An 18,036-nucleotide genomic window follows, 5' to 3' on the forward strand; every position below is an offset into this window, starting at 1 on the left:
CATTGGAACATCAGCTCATTTCAGGGCGTTTAATTTTATCATGCGCCAACAATTATGCAACTTGTTGGTTCACTGCCTCAAATGGCCAGGCGGTTTTCAATTTGTTGCCAATAAAACTTTTTCCATTTCGGTTTTCCCTCTCAGTTGTTTCCGCATTGGCCTAGCCAAATTGCTCTTTTCCTTTTCTGCCGGCTGCCTCGTCATAGTTTTGTGAGTGGGCTAAAAAATAAAGGAAATTAAAACTTTATTCCTGGCTTTCGGAAACTGGAAACAATGCTGAGATAATCGCTTTTTGGTAAACAAAATGTTCCATGTCGTTTGGCATTATTTGCTTTATTTATTTCGATTGGTTAGGTACCTACTCCATGTATTTACTAAACAAATCTCTGTAATTGTAAGGGAAAGAGATACCTTCAACGATTCTTTTGTTCACTTCGCTTTCCATTTAATAAATTCATGCATCCATTTGCTGGCAATTTGTTATTGATATCTCTGGAATGTCTGCATTTGGCTGGGAAATGGAAGGTAAAACGAAACTTAATCAAATGTGAAACTTTAGTGAGCACTTGATATGCATTTTCGTATTGAATTTCCTTTTCACCTTCCATCGCACAATAATTTTTTTATTCGAGTATTTCTATGGAGAAAAAATACCTTTGCTGTTATCGGCAGATGGAAAATGGGTATGAGCTTGTGTTTGAATTTAGGAGTGAAAATACTTTTTAAAATGTTTAAGGAAACTCAGTTTGCGGTAGAGCAAAATTTATTTTTATTTAAAATTTCACAAATTTAATATACAATCTGCAGTACTTTAATTTCACCATTTTTTTCCTACAAAACCAGTGGCTCTCCTGTTATTTGCTTTTGTAGACAAATTATAAAAACCTCGACTTTGGCATTGTTTTGAGGGCTCGTCGCCCTGAAACACTTCAAAAGCAGACAAAACCACGAAGTAACCATGACCATGACTTTGCCCGCAAAAACCACCTAAAAAAATAACTCTTTTTTTCTTTTGCCCCCAGCTTGCTGGGTCAGTTTTAATTTAACTTTGACATGCATCAGCATCAAAAATCCAATTACAACACACAAATGTAAACAGTGAGTGAGAGAGAGAGAGAGTCCCATTTTTTGTGCGGGACTAGAAAAGCCATTAACGCCTTTTTGCCCTCCATAAAGATGAAGATTTATGAAACCATTAATTTTGCCCAGGCGTCAAAAAAAAAATGTATACAAATTTTGTGTGCAAGTGAGTGAGTGAAAATCCAGTGCTGAAAATCCATGGAAACGGCAATGAAATCCTAGAAATGTCCAGTCAGGCGGGTAAACTGCGTCCGGGTCCTTCGACCAAACCGGATCGCAATGCGAACGAGGAGAACCAACTGGGCGCCAAGCCCAAAAGCCAAAGGACCACCGACAATCATCAGTCGAATCAGCAGAAGATTCTGCATCCCAACTATATGGAACTGGAGTTTTTGCCCACGGAGCCCACGACATCGGGAACTGCCTACAATGATCTTCCAGTGAGCTATGCCACCTGCCTGGTGGGTCCACCTCCCTACAGGGAGCCACCGCCCCCCACACCACCACCCCTTTCGCAAATGCCCTCGCGGCTGCTCCACTCCGCCCCCAACACCCCGAGTCGCGGCAAGGTCGTTCTGAGCAAAAAGGAGCGCAAGGAGCTGAGCAAACAGCTGGGCATTGATGAATCATCGATACTAAGCAGCAGTGCCCAATCGAGTCCCTACAAAGGTCGCGTGAGTGAGCTGAAGAATTGCATAGCTCGTGGTCTCTTTGCCACTCTGCATCGCGGCTCACAGAAGTCTTTGCCGCAGCAGCAGCAGCAGGACGAAAGACCCGTCAGTCAGGAGATATCACCACCTCCGCCGGCACCAGAATCAGCGAATAACAACGAAGATGCGGCGGATTATTCCGAGAAGCTAAAAAATCTACCAGTGAGACAGCGAAAGGCGGCCACCTCTCATATGGAAAACTATTGCCTTTTCGATCCGGTGGATTTTATAAACGAAAAGGCCATGAGATATCCCAGTTCCCATGCCCATGGCTTAAGGGATCCTTTATTTAGCTCTCGACAACATTTGGTCTGCGAGGATGAAGATGAAATGGTACCAGAGGTAATATACGACAACGAAGAACTGGAACTCGAGGAGACCATCATCATAGAGACCTCTGCGATGCCAGAGGCCGAATCGGAAGCAGAGCCTAGAACCTCCGAGATCCTGGCCAGCTTCGATCACCACAACTACTTTATAATAGAACCGGGGGATTTCTCTCTGGACATCGGCATACCCAATCCTTATACCAACGAGCAGCTGGTGAATGCCAAGCTGGAGCAGCAGAATCTGGAGAAGCTCTTCGGCGAATTGGAAAACACAACGGCCAGCATGTCGAATAGTCAGGAGTCCAAGGATACGGAGACCACTTCCACGGCCCTCGTAGAATCATCTACTTCGACCAACTCGGCCAGTTCCGCGGGCAGTTGCTCCCTGGCTGCCAATCCCGCCCAGCAATCGATGAAGAAAAAGCTGACCTTTCTCAATCTTTCACCCTTTCGGAGTGGCAAAAAGGGCAGCGATAAGAACGGCACCTTTGAACAGCATCGGGCCATTTCCGAGTTGGTCAGCACGGATCACATGTTGCATTTGCAGCAGCTGTTGCAGCAACAGCGAAAGGATCAGAGATCTCACACCGTTCCCACCGAATCCAACTATGTGCTCTTCAATCCCGGTCCCGTGCCCAGTCGTCATGTGCAGTACAAGATACGAAAGCCACGACCCCAATCGACGCACAGCGATGCGGATAGCGGATTCCTATCGCCCTGCTCGCCCGACGAAATGAAGGCTAATCCCGCCATCCTGGTGCTCCAGCAGTGCGACAGTGTCCAGGGATATATGGAGGTGAGTTTTGTGTAGTTTAAATATTTAACAGGGATATAGAATAAAATAAAGGGTATAGAAAGGTAATACAAAATTTAATTTGGTAAAAAATATTGCTTAATTGAATTTTATTTATTTTCTATCAAATTTAAATCACGTTTTTATTTCCAAGTTGAAACTAGCTAACTTAGTAAAAATATTAATATATCCACACGGTTGATACTCTCTTTTTACCATATTTGACTAGAAGAAATGCACATTTATTTGGCCTATGGCCTTATGACACTTGACTTTGTCAATAAATAACTGTATTTATTTTAAAAAGTCCTGGCAGCTCATGGCATATTTATATACAGACTTATGAAATGATACTGAGCTCCAAGAATTTTAGGAACTTTTTAAAATAACTCTATTCAGTTCTTTAAAATAGAAGCAGGTGTCTTACGGCTATAAGCGAAAGTTAAGCTTTATTTAAATTCTGCTTTGCGGGACTAATATTTTTTCAAAGCTTTCAGAAAGTCAAAGGAAACCATTTACCCAAAAAAATAAATCTTCTTAAATACCATTTTTCTTTGTGATGACAAAATACTAAATTACCCTATGCAAATCTTAGACTTAATGCTAAGATGCTGCCGAAAAAGTGCCATCATAATGTTCGACCTTATGGCTCATTTTTGGGGTTCTTGTTCTTATGACCTCCACCATATTCCCAGGGCATTTAACTAACTTTCATCCATTCCTTACGTAATCCTCTTACCGTAATGTGAATCGCAGCATTAACCATTGGAAGAAGCACCCCACATAGCAGCTTATCTATATGTATAATTTCGCATATCTTAAGCTGGTAATCATTGCGGGCTGTTTCCGATGTCGCACTTGTCGCCATTTGCCGGCTCACTTATCTTAACGAGCGAGCAACTTAACAAGTCTTATTATGCATCTTGGAACACCCCAGGGGAGGTGTTAACCCACCCAAACCCTCACATACCCCATAATACCCCCGAAAAAACGAAACCCACCCGCAAAAGGCAATGAACAAATGTCAACCCCCTCGGCCGAATCCTTGGGTATAAATTATCAAAAAAAAGGAGAGTATGGGAAGTGCAGTTTTCCCTCGAAAGTGTGCATTCCAAATAATTTCCCCGAATCGTGGGCTTTCCAAAGGTCTTCTGCTGAACTGCATCTGGCTTTCCCCATTCCCACTTTTTCTACTCGCTCTTGTTTTCCCACTTCTTGTTGCCCCTGGGGAGCAATCAATCGTCGCGTTTTCACTGCTCGCTTCATTAGTTTTTCCTACCGCCGAACATTAGTTTGATTGTGTGCTCAAGTGAGGGACAGGTTGAAGGAAAAGTGCGCGGGAAAAGCGGAGGAAAGCAACCACACACCAGCTGTATGTTCAATCTTAGCGACTTTTAATGGAATTGAATTAAAATTGTTGCCATGGTGTTGAGCTCAAAGTGGGAGTACTTATACGAAGGCCACCCCACATAAGCTTTTCCCCGCCCAACTCTCCACCAATTTTCCCTGCCACAGGCGTTTTCTATCATTTGCAAATTGAAATACGCGCTGTACATTTTTGCTTTGAGGCATGCTACCCAAAAAAAAAGAATCAAGCTAAAAGAAACTCTTGGGGCGATTTTTGTGCTATGCTGGGCCATCTAATGAAACGACGACAGGACATCAAGTGAAGCACACTTTTTGGCCCACTGGAGTGGCCTGCAAAGTGTCAAGTGCATTGCTTTTCATATCCTTGTGGGCGGTGGTGGTGGGTTCTTGGTTGGCTAGATGGATGGATAGATGGCCGCTGCAAATAAAGGCTTTCTCCAAAAGGCCAGGGACGAACGGGGGGAGAGGGAAAAGGTCCTGCAGCAAATGGAATGTAAATTGATATACGCGGGGAGGGGAATGAAGCAGGATCTGCCGGCGGGCTCAAAGGTAAAATCCTGTCAGAGCTGCACTGAATGTAGTTGAGAGGCGAAAATTAGTTTCAAGAAAGATAGTTATGAAAAAAGGAAATGGCGGAAAAATTGATTATTCTATAAGGTGTTAGAAAACAGGTTAAGTAATCTAAAAAAATCTATACTTATAAATCAAAGCATATTTTAGCAATTTAGGGGAAATGTTAAATTAAATTATTTTTTAAATAATATTAATTTTTAAATTAAATTTTTTTTTATTAAACAATACTAACTATATTATTTTTTGTTTAATATTTAGTTTAGTTTCAAAGATTTCTTAAAGTTCTCTTTTCTTTAAGTGAGTTTATAATGTTAACACAAATCCATTAAACCAAAAGATTTCTCTTTATAATTCTACAAAACAGCCCTAAAAATATCTCATTTGTTTCAAAATGTTTATCGCCAGTAAAAACCAAAAGTTGCAATCAAGATACAAACAGCTGCAGCATCAGGAGTCAAGTGCTGTAATTGTCTGCACAATTTTGCTTACAAACTTAGACCACAGTTTTCCACTTCACATATTCCACCCCCTTTTTTGCCTTTTCCGTTCGAGTCTATATCGCTATATCGCAGCACTCCGACTCTTCAGTCCGAAATGCCACTTTCCATCAAAGTCAAAGCAAACAAAAACATTTTTGGAATTTATGCAAACGGCGGCTGGCGTTTGCATAACCATAAATTACTGTCCTACCCCCTCTTTTCCGCTTTTCACTTGGGACTGGGACTACTGGTCAAGGGATTCTTTGGCCTAGGTCGATGTTTTGGCTACTGCCCCTTTTTGGCCAACAAAATTTTGGGTCCTTTCCCCGTACTTCTCAAGCAAAAGTCTCAATTGCAAATTGCAAACAGCGCCGAGGCATGCAATTTAGCTATCCATACACTGCCGCTCGTTTTCCTCCGATTTCCCCCGAGTTTTCCAGGGGAACTTGTCGCGAGGCGCTAAGCTGTCAACTGTCAGGCATAGTTGTGTGTCCTTGCGACAGGATGCGGATGCTGCGGATGCACCCACAAAAAGGGGTGGCTCGGGAAATGCACCCAGAAATCGTTTACCCTTTGTGGGGGAGGATGGGTGTGTTTTTTCATCCGCGGGGGAGGGTGTTTTTCATCCAGGGGATGGCCATTCGCAAGTCGCGTGGCGTGCGGCTACTTTATAGATCCCAACCCACACCCACGAAAACACCCTAACTCCCCCTTCAAAAACCCGGGATTCGGATTCTGATTAGTCCAATAAGTTGTAAAAAGTGTCGCTACGGTTGCTACTGCTGCTGCATTCCCTTGGTGATTATCAGATGTTCTGTCGTCCGGGGGTTGGGATTTCATTTCGATAACTTTTTGATTTATGACCGGCAATAAATGTTCAATGCATTTTATAATTATGTTGCGCCTACAGCGACAAATGAACGGGAAATGCCATTGCCATATGTGCAAAATTGTACATAATTACGAATTACGATTTTTACTTGTTTTTTTGCAGGGAAAATTGTGTTTTATTTTATGCACTGATCAAAATGAAAATGGGGATACTAAAGGAAAATGCATTTTAAAACCTAATTAGTTTTGTTATGTCCTTGCAAGCAATATTGTTTACCTCACATGAATGTAAAATTTAATTATTATGTGTTAATTTAGGGCTTATTCAATTCAACTAAAGTTCCCATAAAGGAAAATATGTTTTAATACAATAAAGAAAAAGTCGGGAATTTAACTGTACTGAATACATTAAACAAAACCTTAAAAGGGATTATGGGGATAAATACCTGAAAGCTGTAATAAAAAATTCCCATTTCAAATGGTTAATCATCTGAGCTTTCAATTTATGGTGCTCACGTGTATCCAACCATTTTCCCATCGCATTTCGGGCAGCAGCGAATTAAGTAAAAAATGGAAACAAAAGCCGGTTTCAGCCATGCAATAAAAAAGAAAACGAGAAATTATTTTCGCTTTCGCATTTAACAATTAAGCAAGCATGGTATGTCCTCGATAAGGAACTGCAACTGCAACTGTCAATATTGTAAAAGCTTCAACTCATTGCCCTCCATGTTTTTTTCCCCTGGGGGAACTGCACTTCACTCACACTCTCCGAAAAACGAAAGAGCAGATTAAGCTGCAATTTATAGAGAAATGATTTTTATTTTCCCACCCGTAATTATATTGGCGGAGAAAAATAATAATTTTAATTTTAATTTTTCTGCATTAATTTGGCGGTCCTGTTGTCCTTCGTCCTTCGAGGCATTATCCAGCTGACGGCACAGAGTTGGTTTAATGGACGTTGGCCGTTATTAATGCCACAGTTTGCTGCACATGCGATGGCGACAGCATCCTACGTCGCCTCCTTCTTCTTCACTTTTCCGGCTGGGAATGCGTTTTCATATTTTTCCGGCACACTTAAAGTTTTCAATTTGCCGCTCTATGAGGAGTGTCCTTTGCTGCAGGCCTCGGGTTTTCGGAATCATTTTATTTACATGGACGGCGGCTCCGTCGACGTCACTTAGTGGCCGCATGCGGGACATTAAAGGCAGGCATCCAGTCAGCCAGGACGAAGAATCCTGCTGCTCCTCCTGCTTTTTGCCCACACTGCACACTCCAGTGCAAAATGCAGCCCTGACAGCTAAATGCGTTGCACTTATGCTTAAAACATGTCAGGCCGTCCAGACAGCACTCAAACAGACGTAGAAAGAAGCGCTGCCAGGCGGGACTTTCCCCACCCGACTTTTAAATGATAGTTAGAGTAATAGACCGGCAGAAAATAGAACAGAAGCCGAAGATTAGGTTCTCAGGGGAAATGGTTCTCTGAGGGACTTGGCTTGTGCGGCAAATAGTTTTTAAGGGAAAATAGGAACTTACTTTATATTTAAGTCGGGCTTCTTTAAGGGAAAGATTGTAGGTTTGAAAGGAAATAATATTAAATATATTTTCAAATGTATATTTTATGTTGTTTATTTAGATTTATTTTGTATTTTTTTTTTGATTATCTGGAATGAAATATTCAAAATATTTTAGGCGCAATGAAAAGAAGATGGGATAAAGATTCATAAATATTACAAATATTTTAGAGATCTTCTTAAATTCTAAAACATTTATAATATTAAAAATATCTTAGAGGTATTTTCACACTCATTTACATAAAATGCAAGCTTTTAGAGCTCAGCTGCTTTCGAATTTAAAAGAATACCATAGGTATACTTAAAAGAAAGTGCTAACTAGTTTAAAAGTGGCGAAACTTTCGCAGTAAATATACATATATCCCAAGAGACTTGATTTTCTGAGGTAAGCCAACGAGTTTTGAATTTAAATTTAAAATTGCAGCGTCTGGACGGCGACTTAGTTGCTTTCCCTTGGCCAAACAAAACATCAAGTCCTATGCATTATTTAACAATAATCGTGACAGATTTATAATGTCCCCAGTTCCTGTTTTGCTTCCTGGTTTTGCCTATTCCTATTGCAAGAATGCATCAGACCAGCAACGTTGAAAAGGGAAAAGTTTCAGGTTTCCTTATTCTTTTTTTCATTTTGTTTTTATTTTTTTCCTTATGGGATAATCGCTGGAGCGGAGCTGGGAAAGTTTCCCGTGCCTCGTTCTCGGCTCTTTTAGGGAGCTGTGAAAAATTATAGCCATAATTTTTGGCCACTAACCAGCAGACTGGGCAGGCTTCCACGGAGGCTTGCAGTCGGCACTTTGCTGGCGCTTTCGACCAGTTAATGCATATTTTAAACTGCCTTGCCGGCTGTGTGCAGTGGAAGTGGGTAACTGAAATTGCGCATTTTTGGCTTATTGGGAAATTTATTTATTAAATTCTATAGTACTTCTACTTCAAGCTCTCGGCGCTGGTTTTGTGCAACTAATTAAAAGTTTTTGTTTTTTCGCCCCTGGGCCTCTGCACAGCTTGCATTGGCGCGCTTATAAGCCATAAGCTATATAGAGTCTGGCCTTCGAAAATATGCAATTAATTTACTAGTCAATGCAGCCAAGTATGCAGAGCACATAAAATAATTGCATTGTTTCTGGCATTTCTTGGCAAGCAGCTAAAAGATTTTCTCGACGCAATTATTTACATTTCTTTTGGCCCAAGATGCCTTCTGTCCTTCTCATTTTTCTTCTTGTATATTTGTGCATTTGAAAGGTAGGAAAACATGGCAAATAAATCAGTGCAAAAAGCGGGACGAGGGAGTTTTCTCTTGTCTGATTTCGTTTTTTAGCCAAAGGAACTTGAGAGCCAGAGATAAAGTTACCTCGGCAAAATAGCTTTGCTGACACACTTTACATAAATGTTAACGGAAGTAAACAGAAATAAAATGGAATACTCTAAGGACCAAGAGTAATAATTGTTATTATGGCAGACAAATTTTGGCAGAAAAAAATGGGCTACAAGTTTTTATTCAAATGTACATTTTTAATTAAATTTAAATAAATATTTATTTATTACATACTTATTTAAATTGCAGTCTCTGGCTTGTTCAATATTCCCACATACCCACAGCTTCACTGAAATTCGTTTTCATAACTTTGAAGGTAAACATGCAAAAAATGGCTTACCAAGTAAAGTGCAATGCACAAAGATTCTTTTGTACCTTTGCCTTCTTCTTACCAAATCCAGAATCCGTTTCAGGTTTCTTGTCCAAACCAGCTTACTTTGAATTTAACTTCTTGATAGCAAATGGCTGGCTGGGTTTTTGTGCAAATACTAATAGCATTAAATATTTATCATGGCAAGCTGTCAAAAAGCAACGGCCAAAGGAAATGGCTGAGATTTGTAGCTAATTAAAAGAGACAACAACTCACAAAATTGACAAGATGAATGGCCACAGACGTAACCTAGTGATAAGAGTTATAACAAGCAAATAACAACTGAGACTAAGGGGACATGGAAATTTATGATGTGCACCCGAAATGTAGGCAACACACACACCACATATTCTCCAACTAGGGGGCTATCAATAACGATTTTTTCCCTGGCTCCCGCTGTTTTTGTGTTACTTTGGGGTTGCGACACAAATGCCATAAAACTAATGCCCAAATGTGTCCCCGTGCAGAATCATTATGGGAAATAAAATATAAAGAAAGTGGTGGAATGTTTCGAGGTAGCTTGAATACCCTATCTAAAAATATTTTTTAACAATTTTAATTTAATGTATAAAATAAATACCCAAATAGTTATATTTTTTTTCAAAATTTTAAAGGTAAAATGTTTTTATTTAAAAATATAAAAAGAAAAGACAGTTCCTTTGAAATCGATATACCCTTTCCTCTGTCAAAGGTTAGCCATCTAGATACATTTGGGGGACCCTTTGTGAGAAATTAATAACCTGGTTTAACTGTTTTTCCTTTTTTGTTTTGCTGTTTGCTGATCCTGGTTTTTTTTGCCTTTGGAACGGGGTGCTTGCTGTTGGCTTAGGGTTCGGGTTTGGGGAGGATTTATTTGCCGGAAATAAATATTAGCCGCAGTCAAACACACTTAAGCCTACGCAGGCGACATCGGCGAGTCCTGTGTGCCATTTATAGTTTTACACAGGCTTAGAACTTGCTTTACACGCACGTACGGATCGAAGGACCTCCATGATATATGGTATCGCAGCAGTGTGTGTGTGTTCCCAGGCGCGCTGATTCCCATAATTGATTTTGTATTGGCCTTTGATAAGGGGATGTTGGCCAATGTTGGACCCAAACTGCATATTGAATTTCAAAGACTTTTCTCCAGTAAAAGCAAAAAATTCCCTCCTTCATCAATCACGCCCACTGAACAGGGGGGAAAACGGGGTGAAAGGGTGTTGAAATAAATTTTGCAGCCAATATTATACTCATCGAGTAAACGTCAACTTCAGCAAGGTCCACCGTATAAAATGCAATATGTGCCTCAGTCATAATCAAATTGAACTAAATTCATTTAAAAACTTGCAGTCTCAAACAGGAAAAGTAACCATCTTGATTGTGTTGTTTCTACCTGTAATAGACCTGCCATAGACAACCCCCTTCTCAGGACATTTGTGCTAGTCTAAGCTGAAAAACGATGCGGGGGTTCATATCCGGATATAGAGGGCTGATTGAGGAAAAGCCTATGATAAACGAAGAAAATTTTCTGCTAAGCCATCTTAAAAAGATATAAATTATTTGTTAGTTTAAACAAAATAGTTGGTTCGATCTAAAAATGTATTTGTATGTTTATACTGATTTTTTATATTTCTTCTGAATGTAAATATAATTTAATTTACATAAACTAAAATACCTACCTTTTTCAGATTTTATATAAGCAATAATTTTTACAAATGGTGTATAATTTTATTTCAGTCTATTTTAAAAAAACTTCCTTTTATAATGTTTCTGGTTATAAATTTAAAATATAATGTTAGGCCGTAAAAGATTTAAATAATGTCATATTTTTCAAAATTAAAAACTTAATTTGAAATTAAAAACTGTTCAGCGCTGTCAGATCTGTCAAAGATATGATAGATTGCTTAGAAAGATCTTATCTTTTGCACAGTATTAAACTACAATCTATCATTAGATCAGTGGAAAATAACTCCTTGGTCAACCCTCGCCCTTGCAACCACCGAAAAACCCACCGCAAAATATAAAGGGGACGAAACAACAAAGAGCAATCTGGGGAAATGGAGTTTGAGCATCGCAGACGGGCGGAAAAACAGAAGCCTCACCTAAGGCGGCGGCAAAGAGCAAAATGTTGCACAGGTTCAGGTTGCCCCGGCCAACAGGAACTGGGAACTGGGAACAGGATCATGCGGACATATCAAGGTTGTCTGTTGCAGTTACCCTGGAGTTCGTGTGCCACCCACCATCCCACCCACCTTTTCGGGCTTATGGAGTGTTGAATCATTTGTTTTTATGTGCCCAGGAACTCATCCCTTCGCATTCGCATCTTCGGATTCCTGGCGACCGTAAACTATAAGCAGGGGTTGTGGGTGCGGAACGAAAAGGTCACCCAAGCGTTCCCTTTTCTACTTTCCTACACAAACGATAAGCCTTAAACTTGATATGGAAAGTATAACAAATATTTATGCTCTGAGCTGTGTTATTAGATTTTAATTTCTTGCACCCATGGAAATGATTGCCCACCCTTGTGATATCCGAGATCCCAGCGTGCGAATGTTTCTGGCTTGTATTTGTATTTCCATTTGCATTTGATGTGGGTGTGGATGGCTCAATCCCCCTGGCAATTGCCGCCCCTGAGTTTTCCGCCCAGCATTGTTGTGAGGTGTCATGGCCAGTAATTGAGTTTCAGTTTCCCCCGAGTTTTCTGGTTCTCCGCTCATTTCGGCATTTGCTGATGCAACTTGCAAATATTTGACTAACTGCCTTCGTTAAACAGCAATTTTTTCTTTCCTCCTTTTTTTGAAATTTCCCCACTTTGGCCATGCAAATTTTTGCGTGCTCTACGTGATGAAAGTGTGGAATGGGAGTGGGGCAGAGAAAGTTTTCCACCCTCGAAGGGGGTGTCCTGTGTACAAAATGACGTTTACCAAATTACATTATTAGAAATTGATGGTTCCGTTTTTTTGGGCAAAAGGGAGGAATCGTCAGCACTTTTCCAAGCACTCACTGCGAAAGTGTTTCGAATGTTTTAACCAGTTTGCCAAATGGGTTGTCGCACTTTTGAAACGAAGGGTGATGGCAAAAAGAGTAATGAGCAGGGTCTTTTCTAACACCTCTTCGCATAGCTAGACTTCACTGCCACTGGCATTGCGAGAATTTTTAATAATATCCCCAAACCAACCGCATTTCAACTCAGTGTTTAGCCCTCCATTTTTCCAGCTTTCCTTCTGCCGGCTTGGCCACATTTCAACTGTGCAAAAGCACCGCGCAACCTCATTTCAAATGTTCTGCGGTTTGGGTAACCCAGGGTTTTACTAGCTTACGCATGCAAATGCAAGTTTTTAGCCCTCGAGCTTCATTGAAAAATGCATTTGCTGCTCTTTCGTTTTTTCTAAACCGGCTAGACCCCTTGGAATTTCTCTCACCCACTTAGCTGGGTGCATTTGCATATTTTTTAAATATTTGAAAAGACCGTTGACGACGTAAATAATGATGCAAGTTGCAATAAGAAAGATGAGCTCCTTTGTTTGATAGCTTATGAAAGGGCATTTATCAAAGACTTTGAAGGGATAATAAAAACATTTATTTTTTAAAGTTAGTTATTATAGAACTTAAAATGACATAAAGTTTGGGGTTTTCTATATAATTTTTAAAATGATTAATTGATTTTAATTTGAAAAATATTTATGTTTGTATTTTTACATCATTTATTTTAAGCGTACCTAATAATATTTTTATAACTTATTTAAAATTTTTTTTTCTGAAATATTTTTAAAACTGCATTAAAGGAAATATTTTTTTTTCCGAAATTGCGGCTGTGGCTGAATTTGGCATAGATTTTTATTAATATTTAATTGGTTTATTGATTTACATATCGAAAATAATTATAGTAGAATTTCCCGATCTCTTACCATTCTTTATTTAAATAGTATTCAATATTATTTAAGATCAACCCTACACTCTGATTTAAATCAGTTTTCCTAGAATATTTTAAAACTGCATAAAACATTTTTTTCGAAATCGCATCTCCTCCTTTCAAGGCATAAATGTCGCTGAATTTGGCATAGATTTGCATGGCAATGGGAAACGAAAGGGACAAACGGAGTGCCATGGATACACAGATAGATAGATAGGAGTATTGGAGCATTGGAGCATAGGAGTGGCCATGCCATATCGACTGGCGACATATTGCAAAAACTGACTGCGGCATTTGGCATCCGTTCGAGTTCCGGTTTCATTTTTGGTCCTAGTCCCAGCTTGATTTTTTCCACCGGACAGTGGCAATAAAAATGGAAACGCCCGGAGTGCAGCGCCAGGAAGTTGAACTATTTCCAGAGAACTCTGTGTCCCCGATAAGCCCAGTATGGAAAGGGGAGGGGTGTATTTTTTCGAAGTCGCAGGTGACACTGCTTTTGTTGGGTTAATTGTTTGCTTTTTCCCCATTTATCTAGCGGGAACAGGCGAGTGACGAGGATATCTCGAGCAGACTGCCTGCCTCTTGCACACTATTAATCAAGTAGATTGGGCTTTCCCCCGAAAATTCCCAGCGGATGCGGCTGGCTTGTTTATAATTAATGTGATGTGTGTGTCTGTCCTTCCGACTGCCTGCTTTGCCTACTCTATGCAAATTCCCCAGACGTGCAGCCAGCTTTTCGCCGCCTGCTAATGAAACGTCGTCAAGTTTTGATGGCTCCTTGGCTTCTTTTTTGTCCACGCCGGAGAAGGCCAATCTAACTTGCAGCTAAACTTAATAAACACTTTCGGCGAAAATTGCACGAAAGTGCACCGATAAAGTTTTTCATTAATCTTTGGCCCCTCAGCGGATTTGAAGTTTAATCTTAGTCGAAAATTTCTTAGCCACACAGCTCCAAGTCACTTACACTGGGTCCGTAGCCGCAATTAAATTGAATAAAGTTGGGGATCATTTTTCCGGAGAACGGAGAAAGGGCCACCTGAGCTTCCCTGTGGAGTTTTCCGCTTGTCAAATTGATATTTGATTCATGACCAGCGCATTTGTCAAGTCATTCATCTTTCTCCAGACTGAACTCAACTTTTTCGCCACCTAAGTCCCCCACTTTTTGCTTCCTCAATTTTTCTAAGTGATGAATGGACAGTGTTAGCAGTAGAGGCAACCATTGAGCTCGTCCCGGTCGTGATTTCTTGCCTCTTATATTGCACTCCTCGAAGGGTCTCGAACTGGGTATATAAGCTGTAAAAATAAATTGGAAAAATGTTTGAATTTATTGTAAATCAAGAACTGAAAAAATTGCAAGCTCTTTTAATTAATACTTTTTAAAATTCTAGAGTACATTTGAAATGATAATTTCAAAGATAAACGCCGAAAAGGGTTTTAATAGTTTTTTTAAAGGTTATGAACTCTACATTTTTATAATAACCATTTTCTATAATAAATATTTTTATTTGTGCTAAAATCTAAAACATTTTTAAATCTTTAATGATTATTATACAAAAATAGTTTCCTTTTTTATTTAAAAAAATATATAAGTAATAATAATAAATGGTAATAATTTCCATCGAAAAGGATTTTAACTATAATATCTTTAATCTCGAAATTTTTTCTATAAACATTTTTTTCATAGTGGTTACTAAACCAGTAACCCCACAAATCCTAGAGTATCTTTCAAGAGTCTCTCTGCATTTGATTGCTTATGATTTCTTACTTTAGATAAATGGATATATTTCTCGTTGATTTCACTTAAGTCCAGGCCGCAAGCCCCCCAACATATTAGGCTGTCCCGAAAAGTCCCTTTGGGTCGACGGTTGTGCCTCCTCATCATCATCATCCGGGGGTCCTTCGGCTCCTGTGACGATTCCGTGTTTGGTATCACGGGCACGTAATAAGCAGCGCACAAAAAAAAGGGCATGAATATATAGCAAAGAAAAAGAAGCGGGTTGGAATGAAAGTTTTTGTATGTAAAGGTTTACATTTCATTCCTGCACGATTTGTCAAGTCAGCGGAAATCGTGCCGGCCTATCAGCGTGGCACAAAATTGAAAAATTGCTTTGCGTGTGGACGAACTTATGAGAAAGTCATAAAAATATTCTCCAACTTTTGCCTTGATTTGTGGTCGAGTCAAACGCAAACTTACCTAGGCAACAGTTATAACTTGGTTTTGGCCAACTAGCCGCAGGTGCCAACCGAAACGAATACGTAAATCCCTCAGAAACCGGAGGAGGTATTTTTGGAGGGGGGCTTAGCAGAGAGTGGGCGTGGCCCTTGTTAAATTGTAGTGCAAATATTTTGGTTGCTTTCCGCACTGGCACTTGAAATTTTTTGGGGTTAATTAAGGACGTTTTCGGTGCCACTGTAAATACCCCTCCCATCCACCAGCCATCCCTCCTTTCATTACCCCGAAAAGTGCCAGGCAATGGAAGTTAAAATAAACTTGTTTCCGATGATTCTGCTGGGAGTGTTTAGACTGTAGCTTGTTGGCGTTTTATTTATTTGGCTAAAAGCAACAGTGCCATTGGACTTGTTAGTTGGCGGAGGGAACTCCAAACAATTGTTGATTTGCATGGTGAATTTGTCAAGATGTACTTGAACTTAATTAAAACATTTTTTTTATAGCATCAAAAAAATTATAATTTACAGAACGGACTATATATCCGAACAATTTTTGAATTATTCATATTTGTTTACTTTGACAACATATGAAAAAAAATCATTTTTAGAATACAGAACTGCTTTCAGAGCGGACTTAAAAAACTGGTTGTCAAATTTTCATGATAAAACTGCATCAGGATTTATTTAATTATTTTTAATTATTGTAGTACTTAATTTAACAAAAAGCCCTAAAAAAGCCTTTTAAACGATGTGTACTCAGTTTTAAAGTGATAACAATCTCACGAAAAACCAACATGCTACTATAATTTTTCTAGAAAACAAAATAAATTTGCGTGCTGTACACAAATATTTTGAAAGTTAAGTGGACAAAGTTGAACGGAATTCGGAGGCAGAACGCCACTTAAGTTTTTATATAGCCACCTAAGTAAATATAAGGAAGTAAAGTGTACTTATAGAAGACGTGTTCACAGGCAGGAAAGACTGTCATATTTATTTTTAATCCCCCACAGCAGTGACATTAATAACATCATCTTCCGAAACATAAAACTGCTTCCTTACATGCTTTCCCCACTTCCCAGCCAATATTCCCAGAGTGTTTGCCACAAATTTTGTCGCCGTTGTCCTGGTGCGTGTTAAAAAATAATTTCCCTAGATAATTTGACAGGACGCGTGGGCAGTGTCCTCATCCCAGAAACCCCCTCCTTCCATTTCCCTTGTTGTTTCGGCTAATAGCAGGCAAAGTTTGAGTTTGCCAAAGTTTTGACAAAACTTCCTTTCGCTGGATTGTTATGTTTTCTTTTTTTTCGTCCTGTTTTGGGCAAAACTTTTCCGTGTTGTAGGAACTTGTTTTGATTTCATTGTTTATTTATTTAGATGTGAACGCTCGTCGTGTGTTGATTTAATTGAGCCAAATGTGTTATGGGGCCATCAACTTAATTGAGGGGCCCGAAGTTAATTATTTATTTTTTGCGCACACAAAGCGGCTTATAAACAGAATAAATACGGCGTCCTAAAAGTATGCAGCCGGAAAATGTATAAAATGCCAATTGACTAAGGAACAAAGTGAAAAGAGGCGTTGGGGTCGCGTATTAATTTAACATTATGCGGCAGACGGACGAAAATAATAAACAAACAAGAAAGGAAGCTACCTTCGGCCAGCCGAAGCTTATATACCCTTGTAGATAAAAGAATACTCACTCGGTGCAGTTCCAGGGATTCCAGATTCAGCGTTTCGATTTATTTCAATTTTGTTTTTAAGTAGTCAAGAATCAAAACGCCTACTTCCTACAAAGTTACAATGAATTTTCTTATATTTGTTTGGGAGCCTTAAGATATAGTGGTCCGATCCGGCTGGCTCCGACATATGTACTACCTGCAATAGAAAGAAGACCTTCGGGAAAGTTTCATCGCGATAGCTTTAAAACTGAGAGACTAGTTCGCATAGAAACGGACAGACGGACAGACGGACAGACGGACAGACGGACAGACGGACATGGCTAGATAGACTCGGCTATTGGTGCTGATCAAGAATATATATACTTTATGAGGTCGAAAACGTCTCCTTCACTGCGTTGCAAACATCTGACTGAAATTATACTACCCTCTACAAGGGTATAAAAATATGCCATGTATCGTTTAAATTGTTTATACAGTACGAGAAATGTTTTCCCGAAATTCCAAACCTCCCTCCGCCCCCAGGAAAAACCCGGCAGCTTGACAGGCTTAAGCCCAGGAACGTGACCTGAACGGGCGGCACATTGTTTGCTCGACTGTTGTTATTATTCCCTTTCAATATTTGCAAATGTGTGTGTGGGGGCGTGGCAGGTCCTGCCAAATGAATCTCGTCTGGAAATATATATGTGTGTTTGACCCAAAGCTTCGTCCACTACGCAACGTCCTTTGTCCTTTTATGTCGGTGGAAAGCGAGAATAAACAGCAAAACAGCAACAGGAAAAAAATTGAAAATTGCGTTAAGCCCAGTCTGCTGGCAGGAATATTTCTATTTTGCCCTGGTGCAAAACCCAACTCTCGACTCTGCGCCTATTTGTGTAAACA

General features: G+C 39.7%; 1 protein-coding gene across 3 annotated transcripts in view; it reads left to right on the forward strand.

The window, feature by feature from the left end:
• The window catches only part of sick (sickie), a 186,451-nt gene that overhangs the window by 32,850 nt on the left and 135,565 nt on the right, over positions 1 to 18,036 (forward strand). Inside the window, exon 1 of one of the 3 annotated variants that reach the window (XM_070211930.1) lies at positions 1,215 to 2,915. The exons of 1 other annotated variant lie outside the window; for it this stretch is intronic. In XM_070211930.1, the coding sequence (XP_070068031.1) occupies positions 1,305 to 2,915 (1,611 nt within the window). In that variant the 5' untranslated portion in view covers positions 1,215 to 1,304. Of the gene's footprint in view, positions 1 to 1,214; positions 2,916 to 18,036 lie in introns of those variants that run through there. One more of the 3 variants, XM_044394877.2, reaches the window with a different exon arrangement.

Source organism: Drosophila takahashii, chromosome 2L (genome assembly GCF_030179915.1).
Source record: "Drosophila takahashii strain IR98-3 E-12201 chromosome 2L, DtakHiC1v2, whole genome shotgun sequence".
Lineage (NCBI taxonomy): Eukaryota > Metazoa > Arthropoda > Insecta > Diptera > Drosophilidae > Drosophila > Drosophila takahashii.